This window comes from Psittacula echo (assembly GCF_963264785.1).
Source record: "Psittacula echo genome assembly, chromosome: 7".
Lineage (NCBI taxonomy): Eukaryota > Metazoa > Chordata > Aves > Psittaciformes > Psittacidae > Psittacula > Psittacula echo.
Genome location: NC_137740.1, coordinates 65,844,966 through 65,864,018, shown reverse-complemented (window position 1 = coordinate 65,864,018; position 19,053 = coordinate 65,844,966). Strand labels below are relative to the sequence as shown.

Sequence of the window (19,053 nt, the reverse complement as noted above, 5' to 3'; positions counted from 1 at the left end):
CATTCCTGTAAATTGTTACTGGTCTGAAGTTGTTCACTCATTGCAGTGCATGTGTTTATTCATGAATCATTGTAAGTGTGAAACCAAGCAGGGAAATTTAGCTATATTTGACACTGAAGTAACATTAAGAAATCAGTACGTATAGTGTACTGTATATATTGAATTCAGTGGTTTTGGAAATAGTAAAAAAAAAAAAGCATATGAAAGCATTGCTGCTTTGTACCACTTTTACAGTGGTACAAAGATTTTAAATATCTTTTAATTACTCTGAAAGGCTGGACTTCCATTCCTTCAGACTCTAATTAAAAGACAATATGCTGCAGTTCTACTGTTCTTTCTTCTTTTGGCAAGTCATCATGGTGGATCAGCGTATGCTTACATTGCTTTACTAACAATAACCCACATATTCCTCCTATTCCCAAATCTTTGCCACTGGTATGAATAGCAAAAGCCTGTTGAAGAAGTGTTTGCCGAAGAATACATAACTGGAGAGGATTATGATAAAAAAACTGAATATGGAAGCAGAGGAGTAGACCTCAGTGAATCTGATCTGCTGGTAGATGGAGATTTAGGCGAATATGATTTTTATGAATATAAAGAATATGAAGAGAAACCAACTGATTCCACTAATGAGGAGTTTGGTCCAGGTGTTCCTGCAGAGACTGATATCACAGAAACAAGTGTAAGTTGATTGGAGGCATAATGCAGATTAATTTAATTTAGTGATTCTTTCACAGTTATACAGTTTCAGAAATGTATAGACCCTAATCCAGAGCTCCTTGTACACAGTAGGTATATTCTCACTTTTCATAAGCTTTGGGTCAAACCCATCCTCTTGTTTTAGTAATCCTGATATTTCTACTTGTATTAAATGTGTGTTTTTTCTCTCTTTTGCTGAAGGGAGTAAGTGAGGGCGATGATGAGAGGGAAAGGAATTTCAAAAATAAATGATAAAATTATCAGTTTTAAAAATCTTGCTCAACTAGAGCTAAAGCTGGAAAGAACATAAATTCTAATGCAGGTGCAAGTACTGTAATTAATGGTTTTATATGATTACCCAAAGAAGTTGAAATGCATATAGATGTCTAGAATCCTATGACTTCTGCTACTTCACAAGTTAAAAAATCATGAGTGGGAAGATGTAGATCTGAACCCTTTCATGAAAATAAGCTTAGTCAGTGGTGACAGGTTTATGATGTTGAAGGAGTGATTTAACAGCTCAGTATATATAAAGGAAGATAGGATGACATGGTGGATCCTATGAATCATGCTCTTTTTTTGTCTTTTATAGTTCTCCCTCTCCGTCTGATTTAATCACAGACTTAACAGCAAGGCTTTCATTTTACTTTAGTTGTGCCAACATCCTTGTTTTCCAGTATCCTGGACTGTGGAAGCTGCAAAGAAAACTAATATGACTGAGATTCAAAGCAAAATTTATTCCCATTTGGATTTTTAATTGGGAAGGCCTTGAATATAGTAGGAAAGAAGAATTTTGTTTGCGGTGTTTGCTCAGTCTTTATTTTCTCCTCATGAATGTAAAACTTCAGTTTACAAGGGATCCAAGAAATAACTGCAGATGCTGTGAGGTTGCTTTTCTCTGCCAACCTTGAAACCCATACTTCTCTATTTCATTCATCACTCCTTTCTAAGACCTGTTAGGGTCATTGTATTTTTAAATGATCCTTATCTATACAGTGTGATACAAGCTTACTGTTTTCCTTCTAGCTCAGTTGGGGACACTATGGCAGAATGACACAGAATAGGTCAGATTATCTACAAAGCAAGAAGCCCATAAGGCACCATTTGTACCTGCATTAAGCAGATTACTGTGTAGACTCTCTTCCCTGGTGCAATTTTCAACTTGAAATGCCTTGCTACAAAACTGAAGGAGTCTGGAAGCTTGAATTAGAACACAGGCTCTGACCTGTGCCAGCTTTATTACAACTGTCGTCTGCTGAACAAGAGATATCATATAATTTTCCTTTGACATATGGATATATTTAGAGCATTTGAAAAAAGAGGCAATTTGAAAAAAGAGGCAGTATTTCCAAAGATGGAGATGTGATGTGATTTTTTACAACCAATTTTCATTAATATGAGAAAACATAATTATCTCTACCTCTTGCTACTTGATTTTTATAAACTATTGCATGTGTGATCACTATAGTGTGATCTGTGCCTTTATAAATCAATACAAAATGCATAAGCCATGGATCTCTGTTTTTTCTTTGTAAAATATTTCATATTGGAATACTGTAACATTATTCCTAATATTTTCAAATCCCGAGCTATTTAGTGGAAATGTGGAATCACTCTACTGAAATAAAACGAAAGTGTTTCAATTTTTCATCTGATCAGAGCTGAATGTGATGTCTAGTGGGTATGTTAGCAATCAAGAGTGTTACTTCTGAATAAAAGTAGTTATGTCATGGCTTGAAAAAGAAATTAGTTCCTTTTTCTTTGTATGAAACTTGAATCTGTCTGTGTTTTGCCATTGCCATGTGTTACTGACCTACTGTTTTAAGTACTTCTGTTATCTTAATCCTGAAACCAAAACTTCCATGGGGCGGACCCTAAAAGGGTTTTGCAGTTGATGCTAATTCATGTAGTTAGGAGACATAACTAGCTATCCATGAAATGTTTAATGTTTACAAGGCCACTTTCCCATTTATGCCATAAAGTCACATACTCTTCACAGGCTAATTAAAATGTTTTGAATGTCTAATGAAAGAAATTAGGAGCTGAAAGGGTACTGTCTATATGGGACTAAAGGGTCTTTTTTTCCTAGCTTACTTTAGGGTTGCTTAACTGAGAAATCTGTGAAGAGTCATTATAAATTGCCCAGGATACGTCCATTCAAATAAGCAAAGAAATAACTTTGTGACTTGCACACTGAAGTTCTAAATTCTAACTCCAAAGTCTGAATGCAAACCATGGGATGCAAGCTCTTGCATCTAATTCAGAAAATACAAATTGCCAATGTCTAATAATTTGAAAAGTACACATGCAGTTTTTGCATTTTCCGCTTCTTGTGTATTAAATATTTTTATTTACATGGTTTGTGCCTGTGTTGTATTTTTCATAGCACAGATCAATTCCAGCTTTAGCTTTCAGTTACAGGTAGCTGCAGTTCTTTATTTTACCAGGTCCTTGGACCTTCTACTTAATTTTTGGTGCTGTTTTCACTTCTCAGGTGACTGGACATGGGGCTTATGGAGAAAAAGGCCAAAAGGGAGAACCAGCTGTGATTGAACCTGTAAGTACAGACATGGGTGAGTTTTTCTTTAGCGCTATATAACTATGTACACTGTTGATACATCAGTATCAAACCATGTTGTTCATTATAGGATGGCAGTAACCTTATCCATGATCTCTGAAACAATCACCTGCAGGGTGGTAGGTGTAAAAGTGGTACAGACAGTAGCCTGTTCATCCTTCTCTTTTGGCTACCCAAAGGACTAACACATGTTCCTTAAACCAAGGAGAATCTTCTTGTGCAGATGAAAACGGAGCATAGATTTGCTCTTCAGGCCATTTAGTAACTACAGTTTGGACAAACCTGCAGAGGTAGCTTCCAGCTACAGGTTTCAGTGCAGGCAAGGAAGTCCCCCTGAGAAATTAAATAAATGCTTGTATGTTTAGCCTGTGCTCGTGCAATCAAACTGCAAAATCAAAATTTATTCCAAGGTTACAACTTGGTCATAAGCACAGTAATGGATCAGTAGCTTACAGAATTTTTCTCATCTCATAGTATAGTACCTAAGTGGCCTTTTCAGCAGGACAAAGTTATACTGTAGCATTATGTTTGATGGGTGAAAACTAAAATGTAACTGAGTTTTAAAAAGGACATAGTTTATATAAAAATAATAATTTTATAATATCTGGCAGAAGTTGAATGCCAGTCTGGTTTACTCTTCTAATGTTTTCAGGGACTACTTTCAAATAAGGTGTTTTACTCTCAGTCATGATCTGTGAAGAAGCTCAGAGTGTGTTGGTTCATAAAATGACAGCTTTTTTAACCCATTGCAAGATACGTTTAGTTTACAACCATAATACTGAAGGGGTCTCCACTGCAAATCTCCAAAACTGTTGGAGTTCACTACAGCTGGCTTCCAGCTTGTTTGTCCAGTCTTCCTTCCTATGGGAAGCCAAGTACAAGTGAGGATCATATATTCATAGGTCTCACCATGACCTGGAATTTGGACTAGCATCTGCACCCAAAAAAAGGAACTAGGAGATGCTATAAGACCCTCAGCATAGAAATAACCAGAGTTATTCACATCTGATTCTTTAACAGCATTAAAAAGATGTTTTATAGCTTTCTCCAAGACATGACAAATTTAGTATCTTGTTTTATCCCCCTGCCTAGGGTATGCTCATTGAAGGACCACCGGGACCAAGAGGACCTGCTGTGAGTAGATTAACCACAATTTTCATTTATTGAATTTGATTTATCCACTGCGGTTTGGTATTCATGAGTTAACACAATTCATATTGGTCTTACTATAATTCCCAAATGGCATCATATTTGACTTAGCATTTTTGAACAGGAGTAAAAAAGGGTCATCTCTAGCATTTTCAGTGACAGCCTGCTACAAGCTGAGTGCACATGAAAAGCAAACTTTTGAATGTTGACTATAACTCTTTCTAAGGTAGAAAAGTATGCTGCCTGATAAATTATTTTATACAAACACGTGTTCAACATAACTTTCCAGAGAAAGAATGGTTCAAAAATGCTGCAAGAATTCAGCATAATAATGTTATTCATTTTCCATAGGGTCTGACAGGTCCCCCAGGTCTACAAGGTCCTGTTGGTCCCCCAGGTGACCCTGGTGAAAGGGTAAGTCAACAAACAGATTGTCCTGTTTATTTGTGGTGTGTCTTGCCCTAATTGCTACAAGATTAAGTGGGTTCAATCCTGATCTGAAATATACAAACATAGGCTAAGAAATTCCAGTAGAACTGAGACTGATTTAATCAGCTGAGCAAATCAACTGAGAATCTGGACAAATATTTCCTTAGTGGTAGAAATATGTACTGTAAATACATGGAAAAAGTTAAGTACCTATTTGTCTATATTTCTCTGCTTTGACGTAAATTTTTTAAAAATATAATAAAGCAGTAAGTACAAGCATTTCGTATGGATTTAAATGAGCTATAACATGTAGAGATGCAGAGAAAAACAAGCTCTGCAGAATCAAAATACACATGGAAATACTGAAAGAGATAAATAACATTTAGATGATCTAGGCAGAATTTATTTGCCATATTAAATAACGTACCACATGAGAGCCTTATCCAGTCATGAATATAATTGAAATGTAAGCTATTATTTTAGTTGTACATGTTCTCACAAGCCTTTTCTTACTGACACAACTAATACAATTTTGAAACAGCCTAAATATATTTATTTGAGGAAAATAAGTTACCAAAAAAACTTTCCTGAATTTCATGAGTGATAGTATACTGACAAGTCTGGTGTGTTCATGTTGTATCTGTGCATAGGAGATGTTGAGAAGATGCTGTTACTTCGCCGAATGAATTAATGTTAAAATCCCAACAATGCTTCACCTTGATAATGTCAGCATCCATACTTCTTTCATAGTGCCTTCCTGTAGATTAACTAAACATATTTCAGAATTTAAGCTTGTAAAATGGGAATTTTAACAGATTGTAGTGGCATAACTACTGATATTACTCAGTTTTTAAAATAACTGCTTACTGAATTCATCACAAGGAAATTCTTGACTAAACACATCATGTGCTTATGGAACAGACTTCATGTTTTATATAAAAAAGGGACACATTTCACAAATAAGTAATTGTAGAAACAAGCTACCAAACTCATGAGAACAGATTTCTGCAACCAGATTCTGCCATCAGATTCCATCCTAATGTGATAACATATCTTGCTTTATATTTTGAACATATGTGGGCAGATTTGGATTTTTATTTAAACAATAATCAGTGTATATGAAAAAAGATTCTAGTTCTTGCTATAACTGTTCTGACTACTTTACATCTTAGATAAAAAATTTAAAAAAGTGATATTCTGAGAAAATTACCGCTCAAGAAAAGTGCATTTCTTAATTTTAAAAATCACATATGAATACCTAGAATAATTGAGAGTGTTTTTCAAGCACAGAAAAACTAGTTGAGAAATCCACCACTCTTTGTAGTTGCCTGTGGTGCTTCAGCTTTTGGACTAAATCATTGTATCATTCTAATCCTAATAATGGATATAAGACAATTGAGAAATGAAGGAACAAAGCCTTCTGGAGAGGACCATAAGTAGTCCCACTTTTACTTATTGTAGGGATGAATTTCACTAATATAAAATGGTGCAATGGAAGAAGAAATTGAAAAACTAATCTAATTTTCATCTTCTGATCTAATCTTTCAGTTCTAATCTTCACAAAGACTCATAATCCTATGGCATCAAGTCACTGCAGTCAGAGTAAAGGTTCTGTAGGTGCCTTGGAAGTGCATTTAATTATTTTTTCTATTTTTTAAACTTAATTCAAATTGCCTGCATATGTAACGGTTCTTTTTAACAATTAAAACAGTTTATTCAATATTTTACATCTGAATTTGTAGTAATTCTCAATCTAAGATTTATTTTCAGTGTGTTATTAGTAGGAAATTATTTTATGGTACCTAAGGTTTTTTTGCAAAACTAGTAAAACTTCAGCATACAAATTGCTGTGAGAAATATATATATTATATATTTATACTCATATTTACAATATATTTATATTATATGTAATATGTTATATATCATATATTATAACACATTATATTTTAACATATTATAACATACAGTTTTATATTTTATGTCAATTTATATTATGTATTGATTTATATTGTGATAATATTAATTAAACAAGTACAGGCTCGGTGAAGACTGGATTGAGAGCAGTGCTGAGGAGAAAGACTTGGGGGTGTTGTGTGATAAGAAGCTCAGCATGACCTGGCAATTTATGCTTGCAGCTCAGAAAGCCAACTATATTCTGGGCTGCAGGTCGAGGGAAGGGATTCTTCTCCTCTACTCTGCTCTCATGACACCGCCCCTTGCAATCCTGTGTCCAGCTATGGGGCCCCCAACATAAAAAGGACGTGAGGTTGTTGGAATGAGTCCAGAGGAGGCCACAAAGATGGTAGAGGGCTGGAGCAGCTCTCCTATGAAGACGGGCTGAGAGACTTGGGCTTGTTCAGACTGGAGAACAGAAGGCTCTGGGAAGACCATAGAGTGGTTTCCAGTGCCTAAATGGGGTCTACAAGAAATCTGGAGAAAGACTTTTTACACAGGTGTGTAGGGATAGGATAAGGGGGAATGGCTTTAAATTGAATAAAAGAGGGTGGACGTAGATGTTAGGAAGAAGTTTTTCCCTGTGAGGGTGCTGAGGCGCTGGCACAGGGTGCCCAGAGAAGCTGTGGCTGCCCCATCCCTGGCAGTGTTCAAGGCCAGGTTGGATGGGGCTTGGAGCAACTTGGTCTAGTGGAAGATGTCCCTGCCGATGGCAGAGGTGGAACTAGATCTTCAAGGTTACTTCCAACCCAAACCATTCTATGATTCTGTAAGTGTGTCATGAATACAAGTGTGACTCAAAAAGTTCATCTTACGTAACTGTCTTTGATCTCATCCTTTGTCCTCAGGGTCCACCTGGTCGCCCTGGTCTCCCTGGTGCTGATGGTTTAGCAGGTCCCCCGGGTACCATGTTAATGTTGCCAGTAAGTATTATTATGACTGCAGAGTAACCAGCCTTCAAAAGGAGGAAGTGTGTTTCAAGAAATGTATGGGTATTTTCTCATCTGATTTTGTCTTTTGAATGAGAGATGATACAGGCTTTTTCATATGCTGTAAGCATTTGAAGGTTATATGGTACCTTATATTCCTCAAACAAAATATGCTTTAGCTCTTCCATGGCTGCCAGATCGGAACCTACATGAATGTAATACACTCACTGAAATCCTCCCTATATTTTCAATAGTAACTATTATTTGCTACTATATGTCCTAAACAAGGAGTTTGCTGTTGCATGGAGGACATGTACTCCCAGCAGGCATGTATACTTTCAAGTATCTTGGATGTGGAAAATCTTAAGTATTCCACTGGACTTCAGTGTCCTCTTTGAAGAGTCAGTGCATCCTTTGAATAGAAATACAAATGCACGTAGCCAGCTCTGCTCCCACTAGAGTCAAAGCAAAACACCATCTGTTACAGCAGGTGAGGAACAAGCACAAAGCTGTTAAAGTATCTTGCAGCTTTGTGGTATGAAAAGTACTACGCACATGGAATTAATTTTTCTTAAGTGTGTGTGTGTATGTGGAAGCTCTTGATGAGTTCTCTGCTATCCCAGAGAACTGATAAACCACCTGTAAATGAAGGGACAGTATTTTTGAAGTAAAGCAAGGTAAGTAAAGTCTCAGAAATATTTGCTTACCAATAATTAGGTGATGGGAAAATGCCACTACTCAGGGGAATTGTCTTAGCAGTAGCCAACTGTCTTGCACAAAACACCAAGTCACATGTGAGAGACTCCTTTTGTGGCATGCATGGCTCTTTATCATCATGTGTAGGTATTGAAATTGAAGTCTGCCTTAAATTGAATTGCACTTTTCTGTGGGTAGCTACCAAAGTACAGAGAATTAATCAGTTTTGATAAATATAAACCCCTTATTTTTAATGAGGTTTTGCAGACAATTAAGAGTCTACTTTAGCCTCTTTTTGAAACAAAATGAAACCCCAAATCCTACGAAATAAAGAAAATGTTTGCATTTCAGTTCTAAACTATTACCAATGACTCAATATTCATGCTTGATCCAGTGCCTCAACGCAGCAGTCTTCTGAAGTTAGTGGAATGAACTAAAAACTGAGAACTCGTCTTTGGTTTACACAGTTGTAGCTCAGAACATGTATGGTCGTAATTTGATAAATTCTGAATCCTTTTCTTGTTTTGGTACTTGCAGTTCCGCTTTGGTGGAGATGGTGAGAAGGGCCCAGCAGTCTCAGCTCAGGAAGCTCAAGCACAAGCTATTCTTCAGCAAGCCAGGGTGAGCATAAGGAGCCTGCAAACGAAACTGTCATAAGGCTACAGGTCCTAAAAAAAAAAAATAATCCACTTTATATCATGCAGACTGTGAAGAGTTTTAATCATCATCTCATCACAGTAGTTATGTTTATTGAAAACTGAGTCAGTGGTGGGGGGCTATTTGCTAATGCATTATGAAATTGTATTCAAATAGAGTCTGTATGCTGGCTGGCAGCTTTTTCTTGATACCAGTGGTTTTGATCTGTTTGTTTCCTCAGATTGCTATGAGAGGTCCACCTGGTCCCATGGGACTCACTGGAAGACCAGGTCCTGTGGTATGTAAACAACACAGGGGCACAGGTTTAAGAACACGGTAACGCAAGTCAGTGAATCTCATTCTGGCCTTGTCTACACCTCTGGATGTATTTATACTACTTTTATTTCAAAAGAAACTGATAGAATTAAAGCCATAGTTTGTGCTCGTATTCAAGGTCTGCAATGCAACCTGAATACTGTATCAGTTTTTACTGTAGATTTTGGGGTGCTTGGATATAGCACATTGGCGGACTTACAAAACTAGTAATTTTGTGTAATTAATTACATATGCCTCTGCAGTCAGTCATCTCAGTAATAATATTCATTAAATTTATTGTGGTAAATATGAAACTCTACAGAAGCTACTAAAGCAAGAGTGTGCAGAATTATCTTTGCTCATTATTTAAGCTGAATCTGGAAAGTTCTTAAGAGACATTCCTATAAGCAATTTTTACTTCAGTCCTTTGGCTTGACTGCTAATACCAAATGATCTGGCAGATAACTCTGTGGATATTCAAAAAGCTGAGTATTTGTTTATGTATATATACAAAGTTTACACATGGAACACAAGCTTTTCTGTTGACATGCAAATCAACTTTGTGATTGCAGATAGGTTTGCCTCTGTAATCCCTACAAACATTTTAAAAAGACAATATTCACAATGAAAGAATAAAACCAGGTAGGAAACTCAGCAAGGCAAAACCACCTGATCCATCTTGCAATTGCAATTTCCTCTTTTAGGAAATGGATACTTTCCAGACTCAGTAGTCCACTAAATGATGTAATTTAGCATTTACTATCTTTCAAAAAGCTATTATAAATCATTTGTACCATGATACAAAATAACAAATGATGCAGCCAAGATCATAAGTTTTGTAGACTGGTCTTTTCTAACTTTCACCCAGGTGATTGTATTTATACTCTGATGTAGAGTGAAATTGTTTTCTACAGTTGGTACAGCATCCATATTTGAAAGATGCACTTAATTTGGAAGCTGTTTTGTCTACTGTGATGGCACAATGCGATTGGCCAGTATTTGGCCTCTTGAATTTTGATCTGTATCTGCTGTAATTTTTATTTATATTGTCATTATGGTGGTGCACACAAAGAGTAACGTTAGCATTTCTCATTAGATCAGACATGCATCTACTTGTAAAACACAGACAAGAATACAGTTGTGCTATTGAGAAAAGAAAACAAGCGATCACTGGGTAATCAAGATGAAGCAAGTTCCTGTTGGTTTATTGTGTGAAGAAAAAGAGATATGCCAGTCACAACCATAGCAGCATATATAGAAAACAGCAGCAGAAGCTGCTGGAGGCCACCCCATTTTCTGTTTGTGTCAGAATGCAGTAGCATTTTTCGCTAAAGTAGTTTTCTGCCACTCATCACAGTTGTGGAGGAGATTTGCTCATGACTTAGTGGTGATACTGTAGGGTAAGAAATACAGTTTCTTTCCCTTTGTTTGCGCTTTTGTTCTTTAATGTGATGTTTCAGCAACAGCCCATAGCTGAGCAGTAATGATTGAGTCCTTCCTTTCCAGGCTCCTCTTCTTCCCCCTCATCCTCACTCTCCTGAATGTACAGTGTCCATTAGTTTGAAAGCAGAAGGCTGTATTACTTACATGAGTATAACATCCTACTATTACCAACAGAAAGTACTGGTCAGGTTACTGTCCATCTCCTGTGTATAATTATAGCAGCACAATGCAACTGGAAGGTTGCCTCAGTGGCTCTTGGTGCTACTTCCTCCAGTGACCACTTTTATTAACAAAGGAAACCCAGGGGGACATAAAATAATTACATACTGTTGAATGAATATTTGAGGAAGTATAAGGAATATTTTGGATTGTGTTCTTCCCTGATCCTAGCAGCTTAACATTCTCTTCATTGACTCTTAAAAGCTACATGATGCTAAAACTGTTATAAGTTGTATTCTCAGTTGGCTTGAGAGTGCTTTGCCCCATCTTCATATAGTATCAAAAAAGCCTGTTCCAGATTATGCTGCACTCCAAATTGGCCAGTCTCATGAAACCAGGCTGTTATCTAGGTGAAATGTACTGTTTTCGGGTAAATTTTTGCTTGGTCCCCAGAAACTGAAATAACTGAAACCACTGGATTTGTATTTTTAAGCAAACCTATGTAAGAGCAATTCTTCTCTAGAGTAATTCTTCCAAAGTAAATAGCTGCTATCAAGCAGAGAACTTGGCTCACAGGTTCCTGATTGATAGAGGTTAGGTATAGCGACGCTTGCAAATAGTCAAACATGCTGCGTCTATTTAACAAACTAATACAGTATTTCCAGAAGTGTATTTAAATCGAGAGACCTGCAAGATAACATTCATTCTGTACAGATAAAATAACTATGTAACTGCTGTAAGCAAGGAATTAATTTGTAAGACTGGAATAATATTGACAGTAGGTTGTATACCTTTAGTGGAGGCATAACTTGGCCTCATATTCATGTTTTCATGTTTTAAAAGCCTTCATGAATTTCTGTAGGCTAAGTTCAACAAATTAACAATATTAGTAGTTGTTTTGCTTCTAAGCCACCAGGAGGCTCTATTAATCCAGCTCTTTGATCTGGTAACATTTTTGGACTACAGTTCCAGAAGAATCTACAGATTCTTTATCTGTCAAGTGTTTGTGTGCCTGGCTTACTTTAAGAATTAAATAGTTGGAGCTCTTGCTTTTAATAGGAAGTGTATTTTTTAAAAGTAATTTAGTGGCCAATATGATCCATTTTAAAGTATATCAGTTATTATAGGTCTCAAACATAGCAATCAAAGTCCCAGACTAGCTTTGACTGAGTCTGGAGTTCACATTCTTAGTGAACACAGCATGCAATATGTCATTTCTGCCTACAGATATTAAATGTTATCAATTATGTTAATTAAAAGCAGGGCTTACATCAGGGAAACCCAAACAGACTGTCACCACCTACCAAAGCCACTGTTCTCTCCACTGCCAGTACCAGCTCAGGATCTGATTTTCAATTTGCTTAGGACACTGCAAGGTCAGTAGGAAGCTTTCCACTCCAGGATACTAGACTCAGCATTAAGTCAAGCCATGAGACTATTTCTTTCTTTGAATGGTCACTAAGGTGAATATAGGAGGATTATCAGTTTTCAAGGTCTGCAGTATTTGTTTCATATTAAATACACACATTTGGTCATGACCTGCTTCAGAGGTTAGAAAAGCAAAAATTCTTTTGCCCATAATAGTAAACTCCAGTATGTTCCTTCGCTGAGCCTGTATTCTGTGTGAGCACGTTGAGATTTTTTTGTTTTGTTTTATCTATTTTTGTAAAACCACCGTGAAGAAAACACAAACTTTGAGTAGTTCTGCCCCAGGTTCCATGTACAGTATCTTGCCCTGGATGAAGATCTGGTTTACATCTGTTCATGAGTAAAACTTCCTCTGAAAATTTGTATTGTCTTTTAATGATAGAAAAGAGATGCAGTTATATAGGTTCTCCACTTCTTCCGGGCCAGATGCACAGAGACCTTGGTTTAAGCATCACTGGAGTTCATGACAAGATTAGACAGGGTGTTTTTCATTGACTATGGTGATCTTTGGATTGAACTCTGTGACTGTTACTTCCTGTACAGCACAGAAACTGATAAAGGTAAAAAGAGGTGGCTTTCATTTCTGTTGGCTACTCTACAGTGGATGCACTTCTGCAATTCATATGTTCTTACTGTGCTCATATTTAGCTCTCAAATATTAATACAGAACAAACTGCTACATTTGATCCCATTTGAATGGATGGGAGTTTTCTTTGGTAATAGATTTTTGGCCCAGTTAGGCCCAGTGTTTAGACAGTAATACATCATGGTGTATCTGCAAATTCAAATGGTGAATTCATACCTTCTAATGAATAGGGGATTGTTTGGGATTTTTTCTCCCTGTAATTAATTTATAGAAATTAATTTACTCATTTAAAGAGGTTTTTGTGTATTTAAACAATATGTTTTGCTTTTTTCATCAAGGGTGGACCTGGAGCAGCAGGTGCTAAGGGTGAAAGTGGTGAACCAGGTCCCCAGGTACAATAATATTAGCTGTTAAGTTTGAGCATGTATATTTTTAAGAAAATGTATTCATATCACTTGGAAGAAATCAGTCAATGATTTCTTTCCACATACTATTGAAGAAAAATGGCTTTTATAGTGCTATCCTAATAGAAGTAATAGCTTGGTTGTTTATTTTGAAATATGAAAATAGCAATCTTTATATAACAAAGAGCAATTATCAGATGTAGAGTGTCATCACTTGAAAACATGTTTTAATATTGTCATTTCAGGCTCTTTTCTCTGTTAAATAATCATGTCAGTCTGCAATTGTATGACCTTGGGCTCTGATCTTATCAGATCTCATAAGGTGAGAGAGGTTGAACTTAGTTGAGAATTAAACAGGATATTTTCAAGAAAGACATGACATAGCTAGAATAAGTCTTTAAGAATCAGTGCATGCTTTTCTTCTTAGTTTAGTACTATATCAGCTCCTGCACAGTAATGCTATGGAGCACTGAAACACATTGAAATCTTTCAGATTAAACCTAAAAGTAATAGGGGGTTCTTACAGAAATCATGATAGGAGTATCTGGAACAATGACTTTGACAGATCATAACTGGTATCATGGTTTTGCTACATTATTAAGTGCCCTTTTTAAAACTCCACATGAATATTTGCAGAAGAAAGCCAAAGCAATTAAACAAAGAAGTACTCTGAACACCTGGTTAGTCTTCCAGTTTGCTATCTTACATTGTTAGTAGTTTTTTCTTCCTACTTGGTAATTTTGGATGGCTAGGCCTTACCATTGTGATTTTCACCTGAAACAGACAAATATACATGGGGGATGAGAAAGCTTCCATGGAAAAATACACCTACGCAGTCATCGGTGAAAGTTACATGTGTTTGAAAAGTGGAGTTGTTTTCAGTCTGGAGTAATAATGATCTCCCTCTAGTTAAGACTGTGCTGTGTGAAGCCAAGACAGCATGTGAGCTGTTTACCAGAACAACTTATGTTTGTGTATGAGTTATAGATCTGAAATAAGCACTCTTCAGCTTTCATCAAATAATTATAATATGACTAAAATAATTTTGGCATGAGAGGAAAAAAGGTTATCAAACTGCAGGACTGAGATCTTCAAAGCCATGGAAAAAACTTAAGAAGCTTTTATGTTGAAAGGACCAATTACGCTGTGTTTAGTGCCATCTCATGAAAGTTGGTGTTAAAATTGGTAGTGCTAAGGACAGTTTGGATGCCTGTGTTCTTTTTAAACTCATGGTAATTTAGAAACCAGAGTGCATCTTCTGGGAAAAAATGCAGTTTGTTTATAAAAAAAATCTTACCTTGTTCTTGACGAGAGATGTTTAACTAGCTTGTTTAACTAGCTTTTTGCTGACATGAATGTGATTCTAAGAATTATATTCTTTACATTCAGGGCCCTCGTGGTGTTCAAGGTGCCCCTGGTCCAAGTGGAAAAGCTGGCAAAAGGGTATGTAGTGTATGGATCCATCCTACACTGGGTACATAGTTTCTATTTAAATATATTTAAATATTAGCTGTTTCCACTCCATTTTCAAATTTTTATCCCTTTTGGTTTTTGCAGGGACGTCCTGGAGCTGATGGTGCCAGAGGAATGCCAGGAGAACCTGGTGCAAAGGTAATTAATAGTGAGACCTGAGGCTTTATTTCAGTCTCAAAATGGCCTAGACAGATTTTATGTAGGTACCACAGTTTCTTCCAGGCCACCACAAAATTCTTCTCTCAAGTGAAAATACTGAGGTTTCAGATAGCTGGGTTAGATGTGAGTTGAGAATCAATCATCCATTTAAAATATGGTAATTAATGGTAATGGTAAGTGGTCTGACCTTGAAGTAATTTGGTTCTGGGGCATGATTCATGTCCCTCAGAGTAAGTTTCTAGTTACAGAGTATCAGCAATAGTAAAGTCAGTTTTTCAACTGCAAATTACAGCTAGAACCAAGCTTTCATTTCAGTGTGGACTTCTTTTTTATAAATAGCATAATTAGAGCACAGTGAAAAAATTGGTGTGGCATCTTCTCTTGATGTATTGCATAAAAGCAAATTTCATGAGTTTGATCTGTGTGCTTCTTTCCATATGTTTCATTCAATATCAGACATTTAAATATAACCAAGAATAGAGACTAACTCTTAGAGAGAAGGCACAATTTATTCAGAGTAATACAGAATGCAGTAGTCATTTACTAAAGCTGTGATTTCTTCTTTCCTAGGGTGACAGAGGATTTGATGGTCTTCCTGGCCTCCCTGGTGACAAAGGTAACAGGGTAAGAAAATCATGTATATTTATACAACAAATTGGTACTTTCACAGAAATAATGCACTGTTCATTAAAAATAACACTAAGGACTATGGGGAAACTGAAAACAGAATGTCATCTTTCACACTACAGAATACTATCTGTATTGTCACATAATGTATTCCTTCTGAAACATTTTAGTAATATCAATCGACAGCAATTCATATATATTAATGCTTTAAATATATTTTCAGAATTCAGATCACATCATCTAGGTTTTGCTCTAATTTTTCTTAGTTTAGGGATTTGCTTGTTGGATTTATAGTGATTGTTAAGGGAAATAGGAAAAGAAAATGAGCATGAAGTTTCTGTATCAGGAGCATGACAAATTTTAACCTGCTGAGAAGACTGCTCAACAAATGCATTTGTATATTTGAATTACAAACTGAATTGTTCGGTGTGGCTTTTTCCAGTAACTGCAGCTTAAAGAAAGATCAGAGTCAAGTCAGACAGAAAAATTGGAAGTAATGCCTAAATAATGTACTTGCTCCTTATGTCATACCAGTCTGTAGGATGAGACTGCATCTTTCCCTACAAAGTGTAGAAATGATCAGAGCAGGGGATTTCTGCTTTAACTTATACCCCTAAGTTAGATGCTAGTAACAACAAGCTCTCCTGAATGTAAATCCCTTACTATTGTCCTGGTAAGTGCAGTGAACCATAAAGAAGCAGTGAGTGGGAATGTCAGCAGAACCCATATATTCTAAACCTTCATGACTAAGGAATTACTACAGTTCTCACCCTTCAGTGAGTTAGCACAGTTGCCGCACTTCCCAGAAAATCTTTGTGTTGTCTACTCGCCCATAATGTAGTTCTTTCTAATAGCATCTAAAGATACTTTTCTGAATTCTGTTTGCAATGTGAAAAGAACTTCCAGTGTCATACAGAAATGTCTTAGTCCTCTTTCATCATCCGCTTTCACTTAAAGAGTAAAGCAACTAACTCATCATAGAATGGAAATCCAGCTTAATCAGCAGGTGACCAGCAGAGGGGGATAGACATTAAGCTGTTGCCATTACTTCACTCCTTTGAAGGCTGAGCAAAAATTGGTTCAATCAGGGAATGTGTGGAGCTTTCCAACCTGACCTACTAGAATTGTCTCTCTGTGGGACCAGTCATAAAGAAATAACTGTGTTGTTTTATTGGTTTTTGGTTTGGTTTTTTTTTTTCTTTGGCAAATACTCTATTTGTTTCATATTTTCTAAACAAACTAAAGCAGGAGAATAAGTTTGGGTTGAAATTTGCAAAATAGTATTTCTTTCAGCCAATTATTTAAAATCACTGCATTCTCATGATCCTGTGGAAATCTTCTGTAAAAGTACAAAGTATGATCTTTCTAAAAGCAGCTAAATTCAAAGCCAGATCAGGTCACTGTAGCTCTTTGGACTCATATATACTGACAGCATATAATGCAAGTGTTCATTTCTCTCTGGCTTGCCATAAAGAGCACAGAAGACAAGAGAAGCAAATTTTCTGTTGTAGTTATGTTTCAGCTGTAAGAGAATTGATGTTGAAAACACATAACTTCTGTGGAAGATTTAGGACTACTTTTAGAATTATTCGTGTTTGAAATGTGAGTTGCAAACTGGATGTCTCTCTGAAGTTAAGCTTTTGTCAAACACAAATTGTCAGACAGAAGATCCTGGATTAAATTCCAATGCAGGGAAGATCAGACCACATAGTGTAATATTCTTTCTAACTTCATTATTTATGTCATTGAATTCTATTATTTAGATATACCAGATGTATAACCCTTCTCCAGTAAAAAAGCAAGACACTGTATATTAGAAGAAAAGGTCTAAGGAAAACAAAATTCTGGCTTTAATAGAATATTTGAAGGAAAGTATTAGAGAACTGAAGGCTGAGAATTCTGATAATGATAGGAAGTTTGGTTCTTAGTGCATGAGAATACCAGGACACCGAACGCAAGCTCCTAATCTAACTGCCAGGTGATTGCAAGACTAGAAAGATAGCCCTTGAGGGGGATAAACTATTTCAATATTCGAAAGCTTAAGTCAGTCTTCACCTGAACATTAATTGAAAGGCAGAACACAGATCATGTGTCTCTTATCATCTTTCAGGAGTGTCATTTAGCATGTAGAAAACCACATGCTCTACTGGCAGATCACATTGAGTAGTTCCAAAACTTAGCAAAATACAGGAACTGCTGTATTGATTCATCTTATGGCTCTCAAAGTGCAGTTCACAGAATTTCATTTCCTCTCCGATGCCAACTCCAACTTAGAGAGGACAGAAAGGCAGTTGAATAAAGTCCTGTCATCCCTAATATTAGATAGATTTGGGGTAAGAGAGCAAGTTACCTAAAATCCCCAGAAAAGTCTAAAAGAGTAAAGAATGGAGCAACTTCATATATTTCTGCTAGGATCCACGCAGTGGTCAGGCTTCTTGGAGACACTGATAAAATTAAGGAAAACAGCATGAATACTTGGTTGTTGTTCAATGCCAGAAGGAAGTCATAGTCTAAAAACCCGCTGCCCAGAAAGAGGTCAGCCAGTGGTGTTTGAGCTGTGTAGCACACTAGTTCTCTTTAGAAATGGGGAAAGAAAAATAAATCCTAAAAGTATGGTCCAGAATCTACTGAGGCTCTGCATATATAGAGTTGAAAAGCCCCGGCCTCTGAGGGCAAGTGTGGAAGTCTGGCTGCTTTCCACAGCCTCAGACAAATCAGTCCCAAGGCTCTCAATGACTGGTACAAGGGTGCATGGTTCTGAAACTTCACTGCGTATATTCCAGGGCCCAGCAATTGGTTTATTAACTTCAGATCCATGCATACAGACCTTATTTTATTGGCAGTAATACATTGTGTAGCTGGAGGAGGAAGGTGCCGATGAGACAAAGGAAAATATGGGTAACACTGCCTTTTGTAGCAGTGGTTTGTTTATGTTTTGGGGCCAAGAATAGTTACAGAGTGAAATTTTACAAACACAAATAATTCATTCTATCAATAATGTTTATTTTTATGCTGAAGTAATGAAAGACTGAATCCTGTAACCTGTTACAGGTTTGTATCATTGTGTCGACGTGTTTGACACATCAGACTTCAGCTAACACATTAATTTTCATTTCCCTCCCGATCCACTATTGTTTCCAGCAACAGATGTGTTATTTTTATAACTTTCATTATTCTACAGGGAGACCGTGGCCCACAGGGACCTCCTGGCTTACCTGGTGAAGATGGATCGAGAGTAAGTTGCTATTTACACAGTCAGACCTAGAGTGAATCCTCATGAGGTGGGAATATGGTTATTTTTTTTCCTAAAACTTATATTCCTTTTGTACAAAACCAGGGAGAAGATGGGGAAGTAGGACCAAGAGGTCTCCCAGGTGAAGCTGTAAGCAA

At 36.7% G+C, this 19,053-nt stretch overlaps 1 protein-coding gene across 3 annotated transcripts in view; it reads left to right on the top strand.

The window, feature by feature from the left end:
• Nucleotides 1-19,053, top strand: part of COL11A1 (collagen type XI alpha 1 chain) — a gene marked incomplete at both ends in the record, with an annotated part of 166,972 nt that overhangs the window by 55,799 nt on the left and 92,120 nt on the right. For all 3 annotated transcript variants that reach the window (XM_080623762.1, XM_080623763.1, XM_080623764.1), the window contains 13 exons: nucleotides 446-682; nucleotides 3,194-3,256; nucleotides 4,370-4,411; nucleotides 4,778-4,840; nucleotides 7,657-7,731; nucleotides 8,971-9,054; nucleotides 9,311-9,367; nucleotides 13,339-13,392; nucleotides 14,794-14,847; nucleotides 14,962-15,015; nucleotides 15,607-15,660; nucleotides 18,845-18,898; nucleotides 19,001-19,045. In XM_080623762.1, coding sequence (XP_080479888.1) covers nucleotides 446-682; nucleotides 3,194-3,256; nucleotides 4,370-4,411; nucleotides 4,778-4,840; nucleotides 7,657-7,731; nucleotides 8,971-9,054; nucleotides 9,311-9,367; nucleotides 13,339-13,392; nucleotides 14,794-14,847; nucleotides 14,962-15,015; nucleotides 15,607-15,660; nucleotides 18,845-18,898; nucleotides 19,001-19,045 — 936 coding nt within the window. The remainder of the gene's footprint in view (nucleotides 1-445; nucleotides 683-3,193; nucleotides 3,257-4,369; nucleotides 4,412-4,777; nucleotides 4,841-7,656; nucleotides 7,732-8,970; nucleotides 9,055-9,310; nucleotides 9,368-13,338; nucleotides 13,393-14,793; nucleotides 14,848-14,961; nucleotides 15,016-15,606; nucleotides 15,661-18,844; nucleotides 18,899-19,000; nucleotides 19,046-19,053) is intronic.